At 52.4% G+C, this 23,878-nt stretch overlaps 4 protein-coding genes across 5 annotated transcripts; 1 reads left to right on the top strand and 3 right to left on the bottom strand.

Moving 5' to 3' along the window:
• Positions 1-2,193: 2,193 nt before the first annotated feature.
• DNAJB13 (DnaJ heat shock protein family (Hsp40) member B13) lies at positions 2,194-6,005 on the bottom strand. Its single transcript, XM_088051191.1, has 8 exons — positions 5,938-6,005; positions 5,225-5,328; positions 4,845-5,006; positions 4,470-4,627; positions 3,624-3,737; positions 2,861-2,974; positions 2,698-2,774; positions 2,194-2,347 (listed from the first exon to the last, which is right to left on the bottom strand). Exons 1-8 carry the CDS (start codon positions 6,003-6,005, stop codon positions 2,194-2,196), a joined length of 951 nt encoding a protein of 316 aa, XP_087907317.1.
• Positions 6,006-6,204: 199 nt separating this feature from the next.
• On the bottom strand, positions 6,205-16,210 carry PAAF1 (proteasomal ATPase associated factor 1). Of its 2 annotated transcripts, XM_005524074.2 has the most exons (12): positions 16,121-16,210; positions 16,003-16,043; positions 15,484-15,587; positions 15,054-15,143; positions 11,215-11,313; positions 10,409-10,559; positions 9,168-9,362; positions 8,754-8,845; positions 8,343-8,458; positions 7,704-7,786; positions 7,389-7,471; positions 6,205-6,581 (listed from the first exon to the last, which is right to left on the bottom strand). In XM_005524074.2, exons 1-12 carry the CDS (start codon positions 16,165-16,167, stop codon positions 6,504-6,506), a joined length of 1,179 nt encoding a protein of 392 aa, XP_005524131.2. In that variant the 5' UTR covers positions 16,168-16,210; the 3' UTR covers positions 6,205-6,503. The 2 variants fall into 2 exon arrangements, with proteins under 2 accessions (XP_005524131.2, XP_014109071.1); XM_014253596.2 differs by lacking the exons at positions 15,484-15,587; positions 16,003-16,043; positions 16,121-16,210 and adding exons at positions 13,647-13,720; positions 13,809-13,919.
• A 67-nt stretch (positions 16,211-16,277) lies between these two features.
• On the top strand, positions 16,278-17,063 carry COA4 (cytochrome c oxidase assembly factor 4 homolog). Its single transcript, XM_014253536.2, has 2 exons — positions 16,278-16,327; positions 16,687-17,063. The coding sequence occupies exon 2, from the start codon at positions 16,693-16,695 to the stop codon at positions 16,939-16,941; it is 249 nt and encodes an 82-aa protein (XP_014109011.1). The 5' UTR covers positions 16,278-16,327; positions 16,687-16,692; the 3' UTR covers positions 16,942-17,063.
• Positions 17,064-17,975: 912 nt separating this feature from the next.
• On the bottom strand, positions 17,976-22,445 carry MRPL48 (mitochondrial ribosomal protein L48). Its single transcript, XM_005524076.3, has 8 exons — positions 22,132-22,445; positions 21,384-21,436; positions 21,094-21,131; positions 20,710-20,795; positions 19,927-20,099; positions 18,944-19,046; positions 18,323-18,412; positions 17,976-18,231 (listed from the first exon to the last, which is right to left on the bottom strand). Exons 1-8 carry the CDS (start codon positions 22,150-22,152, stop codon positions 18,157-18,159), a joined length of 639 nt encoding a protein of 212 aa, XP_005524133.1. The 5' UTR covers positions 22,153-22,445; the 3' UTR covers positions 17,976-18,156.
• Positions 22,446-23,878: the final 1,433 nt, after the last annotated feature.

The following is a 23,878-nucleotide window of genomic DNA, read 5'->3' as shown; positions in this document are numbered from 1 at the left end:
CCTCTCATGGCTGGATTATCCATGTACAGCCCACTCCAGTGAGTGTCTCATCTTCCTCGGGTTCTTGCATGAAATTCCCAGACAGAATGTTCTGGCCAGCATCTTTTAATTCCAGTCAGCCTGGAATACTTGGTTAATGTCCCTTTCTTAGCTCCAATTACTGCACAAATCCAGAGGAGCTACTTGGCCTGGACAGCTGCCCAGTGGAGCACCTGCCAGGCTGGAAAATCTCCCTGAGGTCTCTGTTGGAGAGTGGGAGAAATGTCCCTCCTGGCTGGGGTGTCCTTGGTGGGCAGAGAACTCTGATATTGGCAATGTCTGATATTGGCAATGTCTGATACTGATATCTGATATTGGAAATGTCTGATATTGATATCTGATATCTGATACTGGCAATGTCTGATATTGATATCTGATATTGGCAATGTCTGATATTGGAAATGTCTGATATTGATATCTCATATCTGATATTGGAAATGTCTGATATTGATATCTCATATCTGATATTGGCAATGTCTGACATTGGCAATGTCTGATATTGATAGGTATCTGATATTGATATCTGATATTGGAAATGTCTTATATTGATATCTGATATCTGATATTGGCAATGTCTGATATTGGAAATGTCTGATATTGATATCTCATATCTGATATTGGCAATGTCTGATATTGATATCTCATATCTGATATTGACAATATTATGATTATTAATATTCCCAGGAGGAAGGGAAGCCTTGGCCTCACCTGCACAGCTCAGGTGGATGTGACAGAACTGGGGTGGCCTGACAAGGCATGGACAGATTTCTGCATTGTGGAATACCTTGAAACCTTTCTCTGTCAGGTTCTTACGGGTTTCTCCTGCAGATTTCCTGTGGTCCAGCATCCCTGGTGTCCCTTATTTTGTCCAAAGTGCAATGGTAAATGATTGAGTAACTGACAAGTGGGATCTGGGATGAAAATGGTTGTGATAAAACAGGCAAAGAATAGAGTAAGAAAAAGGAGCATCTTTTTAATGGCTAAAATAGGTAAGGATGAAAATGCTGGAGCAGGGCACTGTTCTATTTGCATTGGTGTCACCTCTCACAGTGGAGGTGTGCAGGGATTCCCTGATTCCTGGTTTAATGTCCCTTTCCTGGGAATGCAGGATCCCAGCTGGCTGTGCAGAACCCAAGGAGCAGCAGGTCTGCAGCCACAGGATCCCTTGGGATCGTGGAATTGTGGTGCTCAGGGCTGCAGGAGCTGCTGCCCTTTGAGACATTCTAAAGTATTATCCTACAACAGTTTGGAGGCTGTTTCCAGAATTTGGAATCCACAGAGCTCCTCTGGGGTGATGGAGCTGTGGTGTTCAGGGATCTGAGGTCTCAGCCAGGATCAGGATAATGACAGGTTTATATCCCAAAGAACTGGCTATTTATAACCCTCATCCCCACAGCCCCACTGATGTCCCTGTGGGAGACTTGAGGGAATTCCCTAGGATTCAGCTGATCTCTGGACATGCTCCCTGGCTCGTGGTGAGGCAGCCCCTGTGCCCAGGTGCCTTCATCCCTCACCCAGGATGTTTTCTGGTCTCTCCAAAGGGTGAGTGGGGGATGCCTCACTGAGCACCCACAACCTCACTGTGCTGACTAAACCCCAAATATCCCAACCCATGCTGCCTTTGGGATGTGGATATCCCTGGCATGTTCCCTTCAGCTGCTTTTCCCAGCACAGCTTCCTGTTATTCCCTACTGGCACTTGCAATAAGCCTCCCCTATGGGGTCTGATCGCAGCAGGGTCAGCGTTTCCTCCCCTTTTAGGGCATTCTCCCAGCCCTGGAGTGCCACTGGAAAAGGCAACACAAGTGTTACCTGACCTCTCCCTGCACTGTCAGGGCTCAGCTTTGGCAGGGACGGATTCTGGGATTAGGAAAATAAAGCACTGAGGCCAGTGGGCAGGGTCTTGGCCATGGGTGCCTCCCTCTATCCCCCCAAATCCTCCCTTGGGGCTGCAGAGCTGCTGCTGCAGGGTGGGAGCAGAGACCACAAAGCCAGCAGGACCCAGGCCAGGCCTCAGGGCTGTTGTTTTAGGGTGATCCTGTGGCTTAGGGTTCCCAGCATTTGGAAGAACTTCTGCCCAGTCCCAGTGCTGGCTCCAAAGCTTTATTGGGGGGGTGGGGAATAAGGGAGGGGGAGAGGAGGAAGGTCACTGTCCCTAGGGCTGGAGGATGCTTTTCAAGAGTGTTTTCACCTCAGGGCTGAGCCTTTTGGGGAAGAGGATGTCAAAGTAGATGTAGAGGTCCCCCTTGTGCTGGGGGTCCTGGACCAGCGGCATTCCCTCCCCTGGCACCATTTTGTAGTACTTGGGGCTGCCAAGCAAAGGAAGGGGCTGAGAGGGGCCATGGGATGATCCCAACGTGGGGGCCATGAACCCCAGCCCCACCTGCAGAGCCCCAGCTGGGTTTCTCAGGTTATTTGCTCCTCCAGCTTCAACCAGGGCCTGTCCTCCTCTTCCAGGCTCCAGCATCCACCCTCATCCACCCACACCCAGCCCTCTCCTTGCCTCTGCTCCCAGCAACATGGCCCCAGACCAGAAGAGCTACCCACTGTGGGCATCCTCCTCCTGCAGCCCCAAACCTGCTGGAAAAGGTTTTGGAGCAGGCCAAGTCCCTCCCATGTGCTTGCTCAGCCCTGAGCCCCGTTTTCCCCTGGCACTTACTCCACAATGTCGTTGATGGGGATGTTCAGCAGCCTCCCATCCAGCGTCCACACATCCAGAGTGAATCCAGTCAGCGCCTGCTGGGCATGGAGTGGCACCAGCAGCTGCTGCTGCAGCCCCAGAGCCCAAAGGTGGAGCTCTGTCCCCTCACTCGGCCCTTTACCTTTGACAGGGGGATGCTGGCAACGTGAAGGAGGTTGTTGTCAATTCTTTTGAACCTGGGGTGAAGCTTCTCCTGGACAACAAAGGTGATGTCAGCTGGAATGATGTTAGGGCCCTAATTGAGAGGGGAAAAATCACAGAATCATGGAATGCCAGGATGCTTGGGTTGGAAGGGACATTAAAATTCACTCAGTTCCCCCCCCTGCCATGAGTGGACCAGGTTGCCCCAAGCCACATCCAGCCTGTCTGTTGTTCAGCTGGAAAACTGAAAATTATTTTATACAGGGAAAACTGCTCTTTTGTTGCTGTTTTCAGCTGGCTAGAAGAGAAGGGAAAGGTATTTTCTTCCCTTAAGAGAAAAAGGAGTCTTTTATCCAAGACGCCTGCTCAGCCAAGGGCAAATCCAAAACTGTTTCAGTCAGGAAGAAAACCCACCCCTTTTCAATTCTTTGTTCTTCAGCCTGTTCTAAGGAAAATCCAGGCAGGGATGGCTCCTCAGAGTGCTTCTGGGCACAGTAATGCTGAGCCTCTGTTGGTCCTGCTGCCAAGTGCCCTCAGCAATGGCAAACCAGAGCTTCTTCAAGGAAGAACTTTTTCCATGGAGAGAGCACAGGACTGGAGCATGGAGTCTCCCTCTCTGGAGACATCCCAAACCCACCTGGATGAGTTCCTGCTCCAGATGACCCTGCCTGGGCAGGGCTGTTGGGTGAGGTGGTCTCCAGAGGTCCCTTCCAAACCTGACTCTTGTGTGACTCTGTGCTTACCTGGTCTCCTTCCTTCTCGAAGGTGATCCTGGTGCCGCGCTTCCATCCCGGCTGCACGTCAATTGTTAGGATCTTATCCCTGATGGTGCTTGTCTGCCCATCCTCGTTCATCACCTGGGGGTGCACAGAGAGGGAGGGTCAGAGTGCTCTGCTCACCAGAGGAAAGGCCAAGGGTGGCTTGTCCTCCACACCAAAGTGGCCGTGGGTACACACAGGATCAGATCACAGGATCATGGGATCATTTAGCTCGGAAAAGACCTCCAAGATCATGGAGTCCAATTGTTCCCCTGGCACTGCCAAGGCCACCACTCACCCATATCCCCAAGTGCCACAAGCACATAGCTTTAAATCCCTGCAGGAATGGGGACTCCACTGCTCCCCTGGGCAGCCTATTCCAATGCCTGACCACCCTTTCAGTGCAGAAATTTTTCCACATATCCAACCTAAACCTCCCCTGGCACAGCTCGAGGCTGTTTCCTCATGTCCTAGAGCAGGAGAGACACAGGGCTGGGTCCAGGAGACTGGGACAACAAGGAGGGGGACAGAGGTCACCAAGGGCACAAAAAGGAGACACAATGCAACGTGAAAATGGGATTATTTGAGGCCAGAACACAATGAGCTCCTTCTCTACCCATCTCTGAGATCAGCCCTCGCTTCCTACCTGCTCCCCCATTGCCTCCTGTAATGAATTCCCTTTGCCAGGCTGGGGGAAGAGAACACTGGTTCAGGTCCTTCTGGGTTTGGTGCTAATCCCTCCCTGAGACAAACCCCTAGGGCAGGCCCATCCCCAAATCCTCAGTGTGGAGGGCAGAGCTCACCTCAAAATCCGCCCCCTTCGCCCCCTACCCTGCGGGAGATCTTAATCTTCTTGGTGCAGCCATGGAACAGGTCCTCGAGGGACACGTAGAGATCCCGCACGATGGGGGGGTCCCGCCGCAGGGCCCCCCGGCCTCGGGGCCCTCCAAAGGGCAGCAGCACCTCCGAGCCATCCTCAGCAAAGAACTCTGTGTGAGGGAGCAGAGGGACAGCCCCTCACTGGGGTCAGAGCTGGGGGGTCCCTCCAGGGTCTTTACCTCCCATCTTCTCCCACCTGGAACCACCAGAAGCGTTTTCTTTCCAGGAGCGTTTATGGCAGCCTCGCCTCCCTAATCCCTCTTTTTGATGGGAATCCCAGAAAGGAGCAGCTGGGGAAAGCTGACACCTCCAGGTCTCCCAGCCTACCTGCAAAAGGGTTGTCCCCTCCAAAGAACTCCCTGAAGACTTTTTCAGGGTTGTTGTGGAACACGTATCCGACGCTCCAAGGGTTGTCACTCGCCAACTCCAAGGGGATGCCACCTTTGAGCCCCTCTTCCCCAAATTTGTCGTAGATGCCTTTCTTCATAGCTTGGGGAACAAGGAAGCATTGGGAATCGAGGGAGAGCCCCAGCCTGAGACGCAGGTTTTGTTTGGGTGGAGGCTGGAGAAGAGGGTTTGCAGGATAGACATGGGAGTGTGTGCCAGTTCCCAGCTGGGCTGTGGGTCACTGTGGTCCTGCCAGGAACCAGGAATTCACACCCCATTCCTGCCCCTGCAGTCAGTGGAAGGGGTCACTCCCCACTTACGGTCGCTGAGCACATCGTAAGCCTCTGCCAGCTGCTGGAACCTCTTCGGCCCCCAGGGCTCCTTGCATTTTAATGGGTGGTACTTCAGGGCCAACTTCCGATAACTGAGGATCACAGGATGGTTTGGGGGGACTTTTTAAAGCCCATCTCATTCCCACCCCCTGCCGCGGGCAGGGACACCTTCCACTATCCCAGGTTGGACAGGGCTTGGAGCAACTCCCAGGGATCCAGGAGCAGCCACAGCTTCTCTGGGCACCCTCACAGCCACAATTTCCTTCCCAGTATCCCATTCTGACCCTGCCCTCTGGGTGTTCTCTCTTTTCCTGTCCCTCCAGGCCTTGGCCCCAGTCCCTCTCCAGCTCTCCTGGAGCCCCTTCAGGCCCTGCAAGGGGCTCTGAGCTCTCCCTGGAGCCTTCTCCTCTCCAGGTGAGCACCCCCAGCTCTCCCAGCCTGGCCCCAGAGTAGAGGGGCTCCAGCCCTCAGAGTATCGCCATGGCCCCTCCAGACCCACTGAAGGGGACAGGAGACACGCCATTCCCACATCCAGCCCGGGCTGCCCCGCACAGCCCCCAGACCTTTTCCCCCTCCCAGTCCCCGCTGTGGGGCACGGGGGAAGGCCGAGCACAGCCACTCACGGGGCCGCCCCACTCCCACCGCCGCCCCCCGGCTGCCCCCCGGCCCAGGGGCTCTCTCTGATGCTGGAGGTCCCTCACGCCTTCTTGATGTCGTCGGCGGTGGCCCCGCGGTCCAGCTCCAGCACAGCGTAGTAGTCCAGCCCCATGGCGTCCCGTTGCTATAGCAACACGACTTCAGGTCCGCGCCGCGCGGGGCATCACGGGAAACGCAGTTCTCCCGCTCACTTCCGCACTCCGCCGGGCCCGCTCAACCCTCACCCTCATCTCTTTTTTCTTAAAAATCCCCAAGTTCTCATGAAAACGCACGTATGAACACTTTGTTAACAAAGCAGCGGTTTATTTCGCTCCATACTATAACAGTCACTTTCACTGCACCCCCCTCTCCCCATTTATTTCTTTATTTCCCCCCAACTACATTTTTTCAGCACTGGAAATGAAATCACAACATCATTGCAACACGAGATCCTCTCAATTAAAAATTGATCCCAGTTGTGTAATAGGAAAAAATACCACCCGTCACAAAAACACTGTGTATGGAGCCTGGTCATCACAACAGCCTCAAACTTGTACACACACATCCCAAGAAAATCAGCTTGGAAGAGCCTTTCCGACACACTTCTCCTTTATCTGGCCCCTTCAAACACTTAAAGGTCGGAAAGTTGGTATCTCCTCACTATCCCATCCCTGCAGCAAGTGTAGATTTCTTTCTCCCAGGAAGCCACCTGAAGAAGGAAAAAAAAAAGCAGTATTTACACAAAGTGTTTTCCAAGTGATGGTTCCCAGTGAAATCCTCAGAGATGAGCTTTCCTTCTGGACTTTCACAAAGGAAAGAGGAGGGAAATTCCTCCTGGAACACCACTAGCAGCTTTTAAAGGACATTTCCAGGTTTTACCAGAGTTTAGGGATCAGATGTGTCCCCACACAAGGGTTCTTCTAACAGATCCCAAGGGAAAATTAAGTGTGGAAAAGCATTTTTCCTGCTTTGAGTTGTGCAGGTCAAACCTCAATCCCCCTGCGTGTTCACCTGAGGGGCTGTGTTGGGTGGGATATGGAGAACAGGACTGTGGAGCTAGGACAGGTTAAAAACAAGGGCCCATTTCCAGGCTGACAGTCCAGGCTGCACTCCCTGATCTGTCCAAGCACAGCTGGATGTCTGAAACACAGAGCTAGACCCCATTCCTGGCCCCAAATCCCCCAAGATGAGTCAGGCAGCACCACTGCTTTTACTCTCAGGATTCTCCCAGTACCCTTCATCCACACTTGCTCTAGGAACAGAGCTCTGCCAGAGCTGCTCCAACTCCACCATCCCAGTCAGCTCCTGCACAACGGAGATAAAGCTAGGAAATTCTGCAGAGGATTGGTTTATGCAAAATATTAAGGATTATTCAGGTAGAAAAAAAATAAATTCAAAAGTCAGCTGTCCGAAGGAACCTGCTGAGGTGAAAAACCTGAGGTAAAGGCAGCTGCCTCCAGCCTGGCACCAGCTTTCCCTGCCCACTTTCTCCTCAGGGACACCCCACATTCCTGACCTTGTACACGGGGTCGCAGTCGGCCTCGGTGAGATCCAGGACATAATCCAGGTCTTGCTGAACAATGAAGCAGGTGCCATCCCCTGCAAGGAAGGCACAGCAGCCAATTAGTGAAGCAACCCACACTCTGAACTACAAACAGAAATTCCATCAGGAAAAGGCTCCAGAGGGTGAGATGTGCCTTGGAGGCCCTCTTGAGGGACATGGAGGGTGGAAATCCCAAAGCAAAGGGGCAAGAGGACAATGCCCAAAGACCACAAGGCTCCTTGACTTGATTATAGGATTTCGACAGGCACAAAACTGCCCTGGAATTACCTTGGCTGGCAATAAATCCATCTCGGTACGGGAGCAGGGAAAGCACTGGTGCTCCTGATCTATGGATCACCTGGACTGGAGCACTAGGAAAAGGAGGAGAAACAAGGGATGAGGACTGTTGTTCAGAAAAGCTGTGGCTGCCCCTGGATCCCTGGCAGTGTCCAAGGCCAGGCTGGATGGGGTTTGAAGCAAGCTGGGGTAGTGGAAGGTGGCCCTGCCCATGGGAAGGGGTGGAACTGGATGAGCTTTAAAGTCCCTTCCAACCCAAACCATTCCATGATTCTTTCCTATGGACTGAGTTAGCAGGGAACAGCAGGAAAGCTCCACAGCTCAGTTCCAGTCCTATGCTGGAATGAGGACCAGGGTAAACGTCAGGATCCTACAAAGACACTCAAGTGAGGGAAAGAAATAGGCTGTGTGGGAGGGGAGAATATTGCTGCATGTACATGCACACAGATGATACAAACATAAAATTATCCAAATGTTTATGTAACAACACACACAACATAATGCAAGAGGCTCAGGAGCTCCTGGTGCAATGGAACGCACCCCTCGGAAGTGGCACTGGCTGGTGGCAAGCTCTGCCTGACTCTCTTTTCCAACCAAAACACTGGTTGCTTGCCCCAGGCACGCACTCACTTTGTGTTTCTCACATCCAGCTGGTAGATGTTCCCATCCTGAGTCCCTGCCAGAATGTAGGTGCTTGACAGGAACGTGCAGCAGTTGAAGGCATCAGATCCAACAAAGAGGAACACCTGAGAATTTGGGAACAAACAAAGTGTCAGACTCGTGGGACACCCAAAATTTTATTATTATGATAATTATTATTACAAATTTATTTAGAAGACAGTACAGCTGCCACTGTTTAATTTCAAATACTGTCTTCCCTGTTCCCAAGTTAAATCCTGAGCAATTCTTACTCCTCACATAAAAATCTGTCCAGGAAGGAGAGAACATCCCTTACTGCACCAGGCTTTGGCCTCTCCTCCAGTTTAGGTTTAACCTGGCTCAATTCCCCATTCCAGTGCTTTGACAGTCCCAGGTCCTTACTGGCTGCCTGCTCTGCAGTCCCACTCCTTGAAGCTTCTTGTCCTCTCGAGCCAGCAGCAGGATTTTCCCTTCTGTCCCGACCTCACGCTCACCTGGCAAAAAGAACAACAGGTAACACCAGCAGTAGCTACACAACAAATCTTGATGGGATCAGAACCCAACAGCTTGGATCACCCCAGCTGAATTGTGGCAAGATTCTTTCAGATCCCAAGACACCAAGAGGGCCAGTAACCACACAGAACTCAGTCTCCATCACTCAGACTGCTTGATAGGGCTGAATTCCACCCGGGACTGGAGCACTCTGCTCCCTTCAAGGACATGGAGCAGCATTGGAGACACTTGGGATTACTGGTGACAACCCTAAGCAGCTTGGGACAGGGAAAAGAAGGGGGATTTTAAAGGAAAGCCCCTTACTGGGAGGTTTCTCAGGTGAGCCCAGGTTCAGGGAGTTGTCAGCAGTGCCCACGGCGATGCCATTGACGGGAGAGCCGCAGTCGGCGATGACGCCCAGGCAGGCAGATTTCCCACAGTCCCAGAGACGGACAGTGCCATCCCTGGAGCAGGACAGGACATTTCTTCCCCGATCCACAATGGCAGTGTCCAAAATACCTGCATGAAACCAAAGACTTTGTTTGTACTGACACAAAAAAGCATCTAATTTCCCGAGCTGAACTCGACTACTGTCCCCAGTGACAGCAGTCACACACAGACAAGTTGTGCTTCTAGAAAAAGGTGCCTGTGGAAGGCAGCAGCTCCCAGGAAACCTCACAGAGCAGAACCACCATCTGGCACAAAGGGAAGATATTATCAATCAAATGATCAGCAACACCTCATCTCAGCCCAAGCTGGTGCCACACAAAATTAAGCTCTAATTTGGGCAGAAAAGAGCCTGGCACTTTTAAATGTTCCCATATCCACCCCTGGATAACCCCAAAAGCAGCATCCCTCTTATCCAGCTACAGCAACATCCAAAGAGCAGTGTCTGCTGGCTCTAAGATCCCTTAACTACTTTATTTTACTGTGGGCTGTCAAATTTGGATGTGAAAAACGACAGTGGTTTTCTTAGCAGAGAAGAGGCAGGTGGTCAGAAGATTTAATTGGCACGTTCCCTATTGAAGCTCAAAGGACAGGATAAGCCAAGCAAACAGACTGCAGCAGTTTGGGCTAGAGGAATAAGCAGTGACTAAAGTCACCTGGGAGTGACTGGCAGCATCACTCTGACCAAGGTTCTGTCACACCATCTGGCTTGGTTAGGGGACATCCCTGCAAAAGCACTTTCAGTGCACACAAGAGGATTATAGAATGGCTTGGGTGGGAAGGGACCTTGAAGATCAAGTTCCAACTCCCAAATCGTGTAAGAACAACAGCAGGTTCAACACAAGAAGGGTTTTTGAGTTAATCAAGCTCAGGGCAGCCAGACATGGGGTTTATTAACCTCTCAATCAAGCCCAGCGCCTCATGGGACAGAGAAAACCAGAGCCTGGACACAGCAATTGGTAGCTCAGGGAAGTGATAATTTGGGGTAGCATCTGGGGCATCTGATGCCACATTCCAGACATCAAACACAGAGTGCAGCAAGCTGGAGACTGGACATCAGCCCTGGAGTGCAAGGCAAGTACACACACAGCAAATTAAGCATTTTTAGAGCTCTGTACCTCCTTTGTGACCTTTAAATGTTACTACACAGCTGGCATCTTCTGCTGACCAGATCTTTAGCTGGGCATCCATTCCCCCACTCAGAACCACGAGGCCAGATGGGAAAAACCTGCAACAATTCACATCATACACATGGCCTTCCAAAAGTCTCTGGAAAAACAAAGAACTACGTGCTAGTTCCATTGTCATCATCCTTGTGCCGAGCAGTTGTTATGACACTGGAAAATTTGGCATTCTCACACGGGAAAAGGATTAAACTCAGATCCTCTGGGTCTGCATTGCTGGAATGGACTGGTCTGAATTTGGTCAATAGGTGACTTTGGGCCTCCCTCTACCATCTGAGCAGCTAATTACATAGCAAAAGATACTACATTTGCTTCTAATTATGGGTTAAACATCTTTATGCTCTGCCAAACAAGGAGCTGACAGGTGAAACTCCACAAGAAGGAGCTTTCCCCCCCTTTACTGAGAAGGCCACAAGCCAGGATGTAGCCAATCCAGCTAATCCAGCACCAAAATCTTTTTTCCTCCCCTCTTCTCTCTTTCATAAGAGATTGAGTGCTTTTACCACATAGGATAGGGGCCGTCAGTGACCTGTTATTCCTGCGTACCTCTCTGAGCAACATCCCCCTTGGGAGAAGACACCTTTTCCAACAGATTTGACTTAAAGTCTCCAAAATGCCCAGTTTCAATTAGCTTTTCATTAAAAAGCCAGATTCTTCACAGGGTGTGGACAGCCTGACCAAAGTCATGGCCTTCAGGAATGTTACAGACAACACAAAACATCCAAGCCAGATGCTCTTACTCTTATTTCTCCATTTGCAGCCTGCCATATTTTCATGGTCCCATCTGTGCTGGTAGACACACCAAGTCCTCCACCACTGGAAATATCAAGGCAGGTAATCTGCAAAAAGGTAAAAGCACCAAGAATTAGCTTTATATAATTCTGTATATAAATATTTCTGCTCAAGAGCCTAATTCTGAACAGGGGGAAACCTGCTAAGAACATTCTCCGCCTGTGACTCTGCAGGGCAAGGAGAAAAAGGAATGTGAGGCAAAAGCCTGCCATTGTATTCCAGGTTTATCCCAGGTGGAAGAGAAATCTGGACTTCTCTAACAGGTCCTGTAAACAGATGAGAAATAAGAAAACAGCTCACAGTAACTAGCCCGACTCACAAGCCCACAAGTTTGAGATATTTATGAAGCCAAAATCACAGCCTAAATTTGCTGAAGCACTGAAACAAAACTATTCTTGTTTTTTATTCAAACTTGGGGCCCCTCAGAAGAAGGACATGGAGGGGCTAGAGTGTGTTCAGGGCAGGGAACGGAGCTGGGAAGGGGTTGGAGCCCCAGGAGGGGCTGAGGGAGCTGGGAAAGGGGCTCAGCCTGGAGAAAAGGAGGCTCAGGGGGCCCTTCTGGCTCTGCACAACTCCCTGACAGGAGGGGACAGCTGGGGGGGAACAGGAGGAGAGGGAATGGCCTCAGGCTGGGCCAGGTTGGACATCAGCAGGAATTTCCTCATGGAAAGGGGTTTTTCACTGTGGCAGGGGCTGCCCAGGGGGGTTTGCAGTGCCCATCCCTGGAGGTGCCCAAGGAAGGGCTGGAGGTGGCACTCAGTGCTCTGGGCTGGGGACAGGGTGGGCGTTGGGCACAGCTGGAACTCGATGGGCTCAGAGGTCTTTCCCAACACGAGGAATTCTGTGATTCTGTGAGCTGCATTTGCATTGCAAGTTTTGAATTGAATTTTCAGGCTGTGGGGGGGAAGACCCGCTGCAGCGGTAAAATCCAAGGGCAGGAGGAAGACATGCAGATGAGCTTTAGCCACGCCGGGGTTAAGTTTTCCGGCAGCACGAGGGGCAGGGCCGGAGCCGGATGTTCTCCTATCCCACCCCTCCGTGCGCCGGCGGGAAAAAGTCATTTTTCCCGGCTTTTTTTCCCGGATTCCCTTCTTGCCAGCCTGGTCCCCGCGGTCGGTCCCTGTCCATTGCTGTTCCCAGTGAGTTGTTCTGGCCTCAGCCCCTGATTGCTGCCTTCGGTGCCTCCGGTTCCCCGCTGCAGCCTCCCCCGTGGGAACGCTAAATTTCGGGAATACCAATCCCGAAGCGCCGCAAGCCCCATCCATCGTGTGGCACCGAGGGTCGAGATAAGAACAGCTCTGCCCGCAGCGGGGTGGAAGCAAGTTTGAGCCGAGTGTGCTAGGTACAGTCGCTGGTCATGATGTGCCTTTGTCTGCTCTCAGTGGAGTGGTACCTGTACAGGTTTGTAATTCCCTATGTGGTCCTGATAACGCACTTTAAGAGTTTAGAGGGATGGTTCAAGATTCTTATGTGCGTAGATTATGTGGTATCAACTCGTGACATGATATACTACCTCCAGGAGATCATTAATAATCGTTCCCAGTTCATGGGGGGAACAGGCTACAAATATTTTCACAACCCTCTAGTCTTTTTTGACTCCTTCAAGCCTCTTATAGCAGCTTTTGAGGATTCTGGATTCCCTCTGAATATCGAAGGAAGGATATCATTGTTGTGTGTGCTATGTCTCCTGGCTCTGGCCTACATCATCTTTAGGATCTACATCATCTTTAGAGTTACAAAAGAGATTATTGGCAAGGTCTTCCAGAGGTTGGATAATGATGAGTGGCACGGACGCTGGGAGAAAATCGGCCAGGTTTTGAAGGAGTATTCGGCTCCAGTGGTTTGGAAGTTCACCCCTCAACAAATCCAGCACCCTGTTAAAGTGGCAGAGTATCTGAAAGAGAAACGCTGCGATGGTTCCAGGGAGGAGCAACTTACTGCACTGTGCTGGGCCCTGGCTACTCTTTATCGGACACTGCTGGATACCAGCCAGTCCCCTCAGGAGGAGAAGGAAGAGGAGGGGGAGAACAGAGCAGCAGGCGCCGTGGCCACTCAAGCTGCAGCTGCACCAGAGGAACAACCCATGCTGAGAACAGTTGCTCCTGAACAGAGCACATCCGAGACCAAATCAGTTTCCTTAGCGAGGGATGAAGAGGATGAAGAGTCAGAGCCAATCAGCGAATCCCAGCGTAAGCTGCAAGAAATCCATCAGAATTTCTCCCGCCCTCCGCGTCAGTCCGTGCTGCTGTGGCTGTATGAGTGCTGGTTTGCAGGAGCTGATGTGGATGTACTCCTAGACAGATACGAAGCCAGGCAGCTGGGATACCTGTCCCGGGACGTGGCCATTGACAGGGGGATTTGGAGGAAGACGGGAACTCACAGCCTCTGGATGCGGCTGGTGTGGACCGTGAGGGACGTGTACACTGCGGATGACCTGCTGGTGTACCGGGACAGCTGGAACAGCATATGGGAAGGTATTCAGTACCTGACAGAGCTAACTATGGCGGATATCCTCTTTGGGAATACGCAGAACAGTCGGTACCTCAGCGATCCGGACGGCGCCTACTGCACCTGGCATATCTGGGAGGCGTTCACCAAGAGCGCGCCACCGGTCTTTGCCGAGGTGCTCTCATCAGTCACGTGGAATAGGGCCCTAAAGGTGATAAAATTAAAGGCCTTCATCATGGACTATGCACTGAAACCCTCTTCCTGGCCACACGGCAGCTTGTCCCGCTTGGAAATACAGCCTAAGGAGTACGCAGCCGCCAGTAATGATCCCTGCACAATATGCCATGAGGAGCTAGGCAGAAACTCGTGTGAACTGGAGTGTGGGCATGAATTCCACAGGAAGTGCATCAGGACATGGCTCCAGGAGCATTCCAGCACCTGCCCCATCTGCCGTGACTACGCTGTCTTACCTGCGGACGTCCCCGAGCGTCCTGCGCGGAACAACCCGAAACGTTACAAAGCCAAGCCTTGGAAAAGATCAGTGTTTTAGAAGAGCTCCCAAAGAGAAGTGTTGAAGAGAACAAAGTCTGAAAGAATGGACTGGATCGATTTCATAAGACTCAGAAGTACAAGTGAAAAAATGGCAGCAGGAGAAAAAAAATCAGAAGCATTTAAAAATTCAAAAGAACACAGCTAAAAAGCCTCTGGATACCAATGAGAGGGGTTGGAAGTTCACTGATAACAAGGAAAAGCAGTATAATGGATATAAATACATTTAAGAGGGACAGCCTTTAATTAAGGGAATGATTCCGGTGCTTTTGAGGGTGGTGTGGGATCTGGGCATTAGGAGATGGGATAGAACGATGGGTGGGGAATGTCCTGGTTCTGGCCAGGACAGGGTTAATTTTTACAGGAGCAGGGAGGGGCAGGAGATGTTTGGGATATCGGGTGGAGCTCGGGTTTTGGGTTCCTTGTGGTGAGCGGATCTCTTCCCTGTCCTGTACGTTTTGTTAATTAATATTGTTACTGTTTCTTTTTTTATTCCATTGCTGTTCTCAGTAAATTGTTCTTATCTCAACCCCAATCTTTGTCTTTTGTGCCTCCAGTCCCCGTTTCCATCCCGCTGCAGGGGGAAGAGGGAAGGAATGAGTAGCACGTGGTCCGGGGGGTTTCAGTGGGAACACCAGTCCTAAACCACAGGATCGCAGTTCCATCTCCATTCCAACCCCTCCCACACAAATCCACACTCCAGGCCACCCCTCACTGCGAGGACACCACGGACAGGGGTGTGAGAGTTGCCAATCACACCCAGAGATTCCCACCTCACAAGGCTACTCACACTTTTCTGATGAATCCTACAAAAACTTGTGTACGGAGCCAAGAACTTTGTGCACGCATTTTCGTGAGGACAAGAAACGAGGATGCTTTTCTAGGGGAGGAAATAAGGAGAAAAGGAATTAGAAGTGCTGTTAATCCTGAAACAGAGGTTACCGAGGTAGAATTGTGTCCTGGACCCAGCTGTGGGATCCCAGAGCCTGGAACTGATGGGAGGGTCAGTGTTGGGCTCATTTCATCAGGATGTGGGTGGGAAGGAATGGCTGCTCCAGCCCTGTGGGATGGTAGGGACCAGCTCCAGGGCTCTGCACAGCAGGAGGCTCGGGATGGCAGGACAGGACTGGGCAGGGACTGGGGGGCAGCTTGGGCTGTCAGAGCAGCCCCCTTTATGTATGGGGGGTGGTCAGCAACCCCTCTCCCCCCAGCCCTGGCACCTTGGTGACTTCCCCGACCACGAATCCCTCGGAGGCCACGATGTCCGGGACGCCGTCAGAGCTGAGCCCGCGCCGGGTGACGCTGCCATACAGGGTGGGCTTCCCTGGGGGACAGCAGCCGTGAGCCCCAGAGCCCAAACACCCACAGGCACCCCAAACACCCCTCCCAGCTCAGAAGGACCCCAACCACCCTCACCTCTTCCTTGCCCACCAGGAACTCAAACACCCCCATCCCCTCCTAGCCCCATAGGGCCCCCAAATGACCCCACGCCCTTTAAAACCAAAGGGATCCCCAAACCAGCCCCATGCCTTTTAAACCAAGGGACGCCCAGCCGCCCGCACCCGTTTGAACCACAGGGCACCCCGGCAGCCCTGTTCCTTGCTAACACACGGGGCACCCCGCCGCCAGCCCCTAACACAAAGGGTTCCCCAAACACCTTTCACCCCCAGAACCCTCTCGATCCTCCCCGATCCCCCCTCATCCCCATGGCCCCCTCGAGGCCTCTTCAGACCACTCACCGGGGCTGCGGCAGCTCAGCCACGCCTCGCCCTCGTCCCTGCTGCAGAGAGAAGAAGCGGCCGTGAGCGGGGCAGGGAACAGGATAAGGACAGAAACAAAGAAAGGAACCGTTCCCACCTCAACGCCCGGCTCCAGTCGCTCTGGATCCGCAGCGTCGCCGCCATCTTTGCCGAGGTAACTGCACGCACTTCCGCCTCTTTACTTCCCGTCGATCCCCGCGCGAGCGGAAATAGAAATTCGCCAATCAGCGAGAGCCGCGGCGGCCGGGCCGCGCCCCGGAAGTGCCCTGCCGAGCTCCTGCCTTAAAGGGACCGTGCTGCGCTGGTACGGGGGCTGCGCCCATGGGTGGGGCGGGGAGGGGATCCGTGGGGGAATGGGGGCCTTGGGAGGCGAGCAGGGGGCTGGGCGTCCATGGGGAGCCCTGGGAGGCGAGCAGGGGGCTGGGCGTCCATGGGGAGCCCTGGGAGGCGAGCAGGGGGCTGGGCGGACATGGGGAGCCCTGGGAGGCGAGCAGGGGGCTGGGCGTTCATGGGGAGCCCTGGGAGGCGAGCAGGGGGCTGGGCGTTCATGGGGAGCCCTGGTAGGCGGAGGGTGCCGGGCCCCCATGGCTGGGGTGCGGTGCACGGGGAGGGTGCGGAGGGCTCCGGGTGCCGCAAAGGACAGCGCCGCTCCCTGGTCCCCAGCGCTCCATGGCGAAGGCCGGGCACGCCTGGAGCCGCGCGGCGGCGGAGCAGGGCGAGGCGGAGGAGGGCGAGGATCCCCTGGATGCCATGATCGCACGGACCGGCTGCCTGGAGCAGCACCGGCAGCTGCAGGAGTGCATGGCGGAGCGGCAGGACTGGCGGCACTGCCAGGCACAGCTCCGCGCCTTCGGGGCCTGCATGGCCCGGCGGCAGCAGCGGCAGGACGGGCCCGGCCCGGCCCGGCCCACGGACTGACAGCGCCCGGACAGCCCCGCAGCAATGGGGCTGCGCCCTTCGCCCCCTTTTTGGCTTTATTTTTATCCAACCGCTCGGGAATCCAGGTGGAATTGTTGGGAAATTAAACCTGGAATTTGTCATCTCTCGGCTCCATCTGTGCCAGCTGGATAAGTGCAAGCTGGAGGGGGTGGCTGGTTTGGGGGATACAGTGTCAAGCAATGCCGCGGTAGGGTCAGGTTGGACAGCAGGAGAAATTCATGGCAAAGGGTTTTAAACACTGGAAGGGGCTGCTCAAGCAGGTTTGGAGTCTCCATCCTTGGAGGTGTCCAAGAACGACTGGACATGGCACTCAGTCCTCTGGACACAGCTTGGACTTGATGATTCCAGAGGTGTTTTCCGACCAAAATGATTCTGTGGTTGTGAATTTGCAGCCCTAAATGTCCCAAATCCAGGAGCATTCACAGCACACTCAGGCTGGCTCTTGGCTCCAGAACAGCTCTGCTATGGATTTTTACTCCATGTCCTCTGTGCCATCCTAAGGCTTTTCCCAGCAGTTATAACCTCATGTCCCACAGGATGGGATTTCTGGGGAGAGGATTTATCTCCTGGGAAGCCACAGAATAATTAGGAATGGGAGAAAAAGGGATTCTCATCTGACCACCACTTCCTGGAAAATAAGCCATGAAAAAAAATAAAATAAAATTGCTTTTTCACATGGCTTTTGCCAGAAGGAAGGTTCAGGTGATTTCCCAGGGATGTGGGGGCTGGGAATGCCGAGGGGCTGGGAAGCACAAACACCTGGACAGCCCCAGTTTGGGGGAGAGTATAAATTAATGAGTTATTTTCCATCTTATTCATGAGCTGGTCCTTAGAAAGGGGGAGAAAAAGCCTCCAAACAAACCAGTTTCTGGAACAGTTTCTCTTGGCATCCATCAAATTTGGTTATAACAATTCCTGGGATTGTTGCAGGACAGCATTATTCACACAGAGATTTCTACAGGAATCCCCACATAACAAAAGCAAAATAGTCAGGAATTAAAAAAAGAAAAGAATGAAGGAAAGCAAACCCACATTTCATTGTGGCATCTTTGTTCCCAGTACAAACCCATCAGATATAAACACATTATTTTTACTGAGACAAGCTGGTTCCAAACAGTGGAATTCCTTCCAATTCACTAAGTTATCAGTGCAGAGGTCATGGAACAGCCCATGGATGACACATTGCTCCTCACCTCAGGACATCTCTGCCAGCAGCTCTTCCAGCTCCGGTCGAGACTTCAGTCGGCTCTTGAAATCGGCTTCTGTGTGCTGTGGAGGGAGGGAAAACCACCACAAATCAGGATCATACAAACCCTTTCCCTGCTTCCTAAAGGGAAAGCACTGGGAAATGTAATCATACCTGTTTCATCAACAGATGGACCCCCTCAGGCTGGTTACTCTGAATGATTTCCAGCAGTATGGGAGCAAACGTGGAACTCAAACCGCGGATCTGAAAGCAGAAATGACAGAGCTGCAGGGGAACGATCCCAGGATACTCTGGGTGGGATGGCACCTTAAACATCATCCTGTCCCACCCCTGCCATGGGCAGGGACCCCTTCCATTATCCCAGGGTGCTCCAAATCCTGTCCAGCCTGGCCTTGAACACCCCCAGGGATGGGGCAGTCACTGCTTCCCTGGGCATCCTGTGCCAGGGCCTCCCCACCTTCACAGGGAAGAATTCCTTCCCAAAATCCCATCTATGCCTGTGAGTTTCTCCAATCACCCATCCCCAAACATGACTTTTCTACCCCTCATATCAATTATTCAGCAGAAAATAGATAACAAATCTTCTGCCTGAAACACAGAGACAGGAAACCCTCCTGGGCTCCTAGTAAAGAGCAACACTCAGCAGAAAATGTAGTTAGACTTTTTGCTTCCATTTATGCCCAAGTGATGCCTTTCATCTCTTAAATGTTTGAGGGGTTTGGGGAGCCTGTGGTGGCAAGTGCTGCAGCACTGCCAGCAAATCCCAGCTCCTACCTGAACAACCCTCTGGTGGGTGGTAAGGACGGCATCCAGCTGCATTTTGGATCCCCTCTCTTCCATGAACAGCACCTCGTTGGTTTTGGTGGGCATGGCGTAGCTGCAGGAGTCAGAGGGCAGTGCTTAGGACAGGCAGGATATTTGCACTACTTTATGGGGATGAATCAACCTCCACAGCAGAGAATGGGGAAGGAGATTAACTTTTCATGGGACATTAATTATGCAAAGGATGTATCCTGCAAATCAGGCTCTGGTAGAGGCGGGTGTTTTGCTGGAAGGAGATGAGGAGGAAGCTCCAGTAAAAACCTGGATTAGCTCCAAACACCAGCCTGAGAACTTTTAATTTCTTCATAGTTCAAGACAAGCAGCAGTTCTGACTTGTTTTGTCTTTTGGGACAGAGCTAAAATCCGCTGGTGGAATGCACCAGCAGAAATACATTGTTTACACCTCAGATTTAATGGGAATGTGACTGGGAGTGGATCAGACTCAGAGACCTCAGGCTCCTCATCCCCATTCCCACAGCTCCTTCCAAGCTCCATCCTACTGCCCAATTTTTCCCCTCAATTTCCAGTCTGAAGGGTAAATCCTTTCTTTCTTTCTCTACACACACAAACTACATCCAACCTCAGAGGGTAAAAGTGTAAACCCCACATTTTAGACAGTCACCACTGGTTTTATTCCCTGGTGGCAGCTCAGTGCTTTTTCACAGTGCAATTCCATAGGCTTAAACCCTTTTCCTCAGAGGAAAGAGATGTAACAGCTATTTTTTCCTTGGAATCTGGTCAAGTCAGTGCCTGAAAAACTCAATTTCAGTCTTCCTGATGGAAATAAAGCATCCAAAATTGTACAGATAGACAAAAGGAGAACACAGGGCAGGTGAGAGGTTTGGATTTACATCCAAATGGGAATCTCTCAGGGAGACAGGAGTGTGCCCCGATGTGCAGGGGGTCATAATCCAGAGGGACAGATTTCCTCATACCTCTCATTGACTCGGATTGAGAGGCGGTTGCAGAGCCTGTGGACATACTGAGCAAAATGCTCCACCAGGCACAGATCATAAGAAGTCATCTGGATGTTGACATCTCCATACTGGTACTCAGTGCCAGCATCGATCTCTTTCATCTGCACTTTTTCCTTTTTCTTCTTTGGAACCTGTTTTCCAAAAGAAAAGACAATAAAATAAACTAAAATAGAAAGTATCTGGTTTGAACAATGCTGGGAATAAAGGTTCAGCTCTTAGATGGCATCACACAAAAAACCCACACACTCAGGCTGTGATTAATTTCTTCCAGAGGAAGAAAGAAAGGAATAAAACTAGTAGAAATAAACCTGCTGTTTATTTCAGTTCCTGCCTAAAAGGCAGCTGACTTCTTGTTGTTTCCTCCTTCCACACAAATGGACCTCAGGGAGTTATGTAAAGGTTACATGCTCACAATATTCTAGAATAGTTCAGGTGTTAAATTCAGTGTCAGGAAGAGGTTCCTCCCTTCCAAAGCTACTCATTAACTTCCACAGGAATGTACTGGACAAAAGGAAGCATTTCTGCAGTGTGGTGTGTGGGTACTTCAGGGAATCATGGAATAGTTTGGACTGGAAGGAACCAAAATCTCATCTCATTCCAACCCCCTGCCATGGGGAAACACACCTTCCACAATTCCAGGTTTCTCCAAACCCCATCCAACCTGGCCTTCTGAGATGGGGCATGTGAATGCTCCAGGATTTCCTTGGGAAAGCAGGCACAGAGGGAAATCCTTCTGCTTACCTCCTTTGGGAGCAGGTATTTAAACTTCCCAATTCCATGTGTAGGTCGGGACCTGTAGGATCTGTGGCAAGCCAGGAGTGCATCACCTGAAAATGAAAGCAGAGTGTTTCCAGCTGCAAACAAACATCTGCAGGTGCTATGAGAGCCCCAAATTATGATCACATAACACCACAGCTGGTGACACTTGCTTAACCAAGAACAGGGCAAAAAAGAAGAAAATGTTAGAAAAAACCATATGGAAGTGGCAGAGCTCCTGCTGTTTATTTAACCAGTCCAGTATTGGCTAAAAAAAAACCCAAAATGAAGCAGAAATGCTCCAATGTTTAATATTTATTTAAAGGAAGTGAATTTTTGCCTCAAAATTAGTTTGACAACAGACCTTACCTGCAGCACACAGACGGTTTTCTCTGGCTGTTGCTGCTCTGTAGGAAACAAGATAATAATTAAAAAATCTGTAGGGAACAAGATAACAATTAGCAACTCTGGTTTCCCTCACTTATGGAAAAAAATATGTGGCAATGTCCTTTTGCAAAGGCCTGATCCCATCAGCACAAAGACTCCCCCTTTTTTCCCATCCCACAGCCCTTTCAGCTCCAAACTCAAAGTCTTACCTCCACTATAAGAAGATCTGGCAAAAAGAAACCTAATTTTTTTGGTCATGTATGTTCTCTCACCTGCTGAGGGCGACCACCTGCCGGAGCAAGGCTCCCTTCTCCGAGCACAGCACCTGCAATGGTTAAAACACAACAGGGTAGCAGATCCTCTGGGAATCTTCACCAACAGCTCTAGGTTACTACACCTCTAGGACAGGACCCGAGGGAATGGCTGGAGCTGTGACAGGGGAAGCCTAGGTTGGATTTAGGAAAAGGTTCTTCCCCCGAGGCTGCCAGAGCTCCAGGAGCGTTTGGACACCGCTCCCAGAGACCGGGTTGGACAGTCCGTGAACAACCCTCGTGCTTGTCCCACCTCCACAAGGATGGAGGGAAATAGCTCATCGATCCGGCAAACAGCTTTGCTGTCGCCAAACCAGGGTGGGGGATAAATACCGATGTCCCAAATATCCCAGTGTAGAGGGACAGGGATCTGACAGGGACCACGGAGACAAGGGGTCTAATAGAGTTGGGGTGACCCCCTAGGTGTGTGAGGATGGGGAGCAGGGGTGTGTGGGTGTCTCAACCCCTGGTCCAGGATCACCAAAACAGATCCAGGGCACGATCTCAAGATCTGGACCCCCTCAGGATCACCCCCACACTTCCTTCCGAAACCAAACCAAGGTTGGATCAGGGCCTCCAGCAGCAGGGCTGGGACTGCCTCAGCTGTCCCAAGGACCAAGGCTACTCCTCCGTTCCTGTTCCTCCCCTTCCCTCTGTCCCCTCGTCCTTCCCCGTCCCCAGTCCCCTTCCCTGTGGCCATCCCCGGTACCTTCGGCACCGCCGCCATCATCCGGCGCCGCGGTCCGTCGCTCAAAGCGTTCCCCCTCCGTGCCTGGGTACGCCCTCACTCGGCTCCCCCCGTCCCGCGGCTCCCTCCCCGCGTTCCGCCCACCGATGGCTCCCGGGAATTCTAATTTTCGGGCATCTCCCCGCTCGGCCCACCGAGAACTCCCGTACGCATCAACTTTTGGACAACCGGCAGTACTGGCGGGGCCCTGGTGTCCTGAAGGAGGCAGCGGGGAGGGCGCGGGGGTGCGGGCGGTAATGGCGGACACCTGGTTCCTGGCTGCCCACACGCAGCGGGCAGCGCCGCCATGCGGCAGCGGCTACACAGCGCACCCAGCCCTGCGCCTATCACCGCGCGTCCCATCCGTCACGGCCCGCCTACCACCTAATCTCGCACACTGATTGGCTCCCTGACACGTCAATCAAGGTACGGCGGCCATGTTGGGTGTGGCATGGCCACGTGGTGGTGCTGCGGGCCGCGCCCGGCCCCGCCCCACAGTGGTGCAGCGGCCACCTTGAGTGTGGCGTAGCGGCGGCCATTTACTTAGGCCTTTAGTATCATTTAAAAATATATATATTTGCAATCACGAAATCCTAAGTGTGGGAAGGCTGGGCTGGCGGGGACCTCGTCCCTGATCTCCCAGTGGGAGAGCAGGTGGGCAGGGTTTCTGCCTGGGAAGAGATGGGCCTGCAGTCCTCTGCCCACCAGGCCTGACAGTCTGGAGTTGGCTCAGGAAAACCCATCCCATGTTCAGCTGCCTCTTCCATACAAACCTTAATTTCCCACAGGCTTTTTTCCCTCCTCCTGTCTCCCTTCTCTCCAGTCTGGCTCGTTTGCCCCTTCTTCCATGGCAGATGCTCACCCTGGAGCCCACATCCCTGAGTGCCTTTATTGGAGCTGTTCCCTGCCTGGGAGCTGGATTTTGAGTCAGGATTTCCTGCTCTGCTGACTGATGCCTGCTCCAATTGCACCTCCTAGAGCTGTCAGAGCTCCTGATGGACTTTCTCCCTCTGGTTCATCCACGTGGCAGGTTCATTTCCTGCTCTGTGATCCAGCCTTGTCCTGCATTTCTGAGTGCCTGGTGCACCGGACACACACTGGACACCCTTGATGTCCATCCACACTGCACTGGTGCATGGAGGGGACACAGGGAATGTGAAAGGACAAGGTTTGTGTCTCCACCTGCCCAGCACAGGGAGAGAGCAGAGGGGATCCACGGCTCCTTTGCTCTCTGCCCCACAGTGCAAGGACACGTGTTCCCAGCTCCAAGCTGGGTTTTCCTCGTGCTCCCCAGATGACAGAACTGCCCACGTGGATGTTATCCTGCCCTTTGATCCCACCTGGCGAGCTCCAGGCAGGGCCAGCCAGGGAATGACACTTGACTAAGGATCTCTGTGGGACTCTGAGCTGGGTTAAGCCTGGCACTCCCACTCCAGGAAACCAGGCTCCTCCTGCTGTGATCTTTGAAGCCCCAGAGGAAGTTGGGGAGGGGCTGCTGTGACTGGAGGGGACTGGCTGGTCCTGCATTTGTAGGGGAAGCTGTGATGAGCAGGTCGAGGATGACTCCTAATTCCCTGCCCTCCAATGCTGTGTGCCCACAGAGTGGGACTGCACCCCTCAATTCCCTCTGCCCCTCCTGGGGACTCACCTTTCTTCCACCCACAAAACGTGGCTGAGGAGGGAGTGTTGCCCCAGCTGAGTCTGGGGTTAGGCAGTAACAGATTGCAGG

This window comes from Pseudopodoces humilis, chromosome 2 (genome assembly GCF_049639895.1).
Source record: "Pseudopodoces humilis isolate 2021_Gansu_Grassland_sample_001 chromosome 2, ASM4963989v1, whole genome shotgun sequence".
Lineage (NCBI taxonomy): Eukaryota > Metazoa > Chordata > Aves > Passeriformes > Paridae > Pseudopodoces > Pseudopodoces humilis.
The sequence above is the reverse complement of the archived record's forward strand: the minus strand, read 5'-3'. Positions and strand labels throughout refer to the sequence as shown.

Bases quoted from the DNA above. Each gene is read 5' to 3' on its own strand.
- DNAJB13 (XM_088051191.1), bottom strand. From the start codon at position 6,005: ATGGGGCTGGACTACTACGCTGTGCTGGAGCTGGACCGCGGGGCCACC. The intron at 4,628-4,844 runs GTAGGCTGGGAG...TCCCTCACACAG, and splicing joins AGGGGACAACCCTTTTGCAG to AGTTCTTTGCTGAGGATGGC. The intron at 2,775-2,860 runs GTAAAGGGCCGA...CATGCCCAGCAG, and splicing joins CCAGCATCCCCCTGTCAAAG to GCGCTGACTGGATTCACTCT.
- COA4 (XM_014253536.2), top strand. From the start codon at position 16,693: ATGGCGAAGGCCGGGCACGCCTGGAGCCGCGCGGCGGCGGAGCAGGGC.
- MRPL48 (XM_005524076.3), bottom strand. From the start codon at position 22,152: ATGATGGCGGCGGTGCCGAAG. The intron at 21,437-22,131 runs GTACCGGGGATG...TAACCATTGCAG, and splicing joins TGATGGCGGCGGTGCCGAAG to GTGCTGTGCTCGGAGAAGGG. The intron at 20,796-21,093 runs GTAAGGTCTGTT...TTTCATTTTCAG, and splicing joins AAACCGTCTGTGTGCTGCAG to GTGATGCACTCCTGGCTTGC.
- PAAF1 (XM_005524074.2), bottom strand. From the start codon at position 16,167: ATGGCGGCGACGCTGCGGATCCAGAGCGACTGGAGCCGGGCGTTGAG. The intron at 15,144-15,483 runs GTGCCAGGGCTG...TTCCTCCCCTAG, and splicing joins TGGTCGGGGAAGTCACCAAG to AAAAGCATCCTCGTTTCTTG. The intron at 10,560-11,214 runs GTAAGAGCATCT...TTGTTTTTCCAG, and splicing joins CTGCAAATGGAGAAATAAGA to AGACTTTTGGAAGGCCATGT.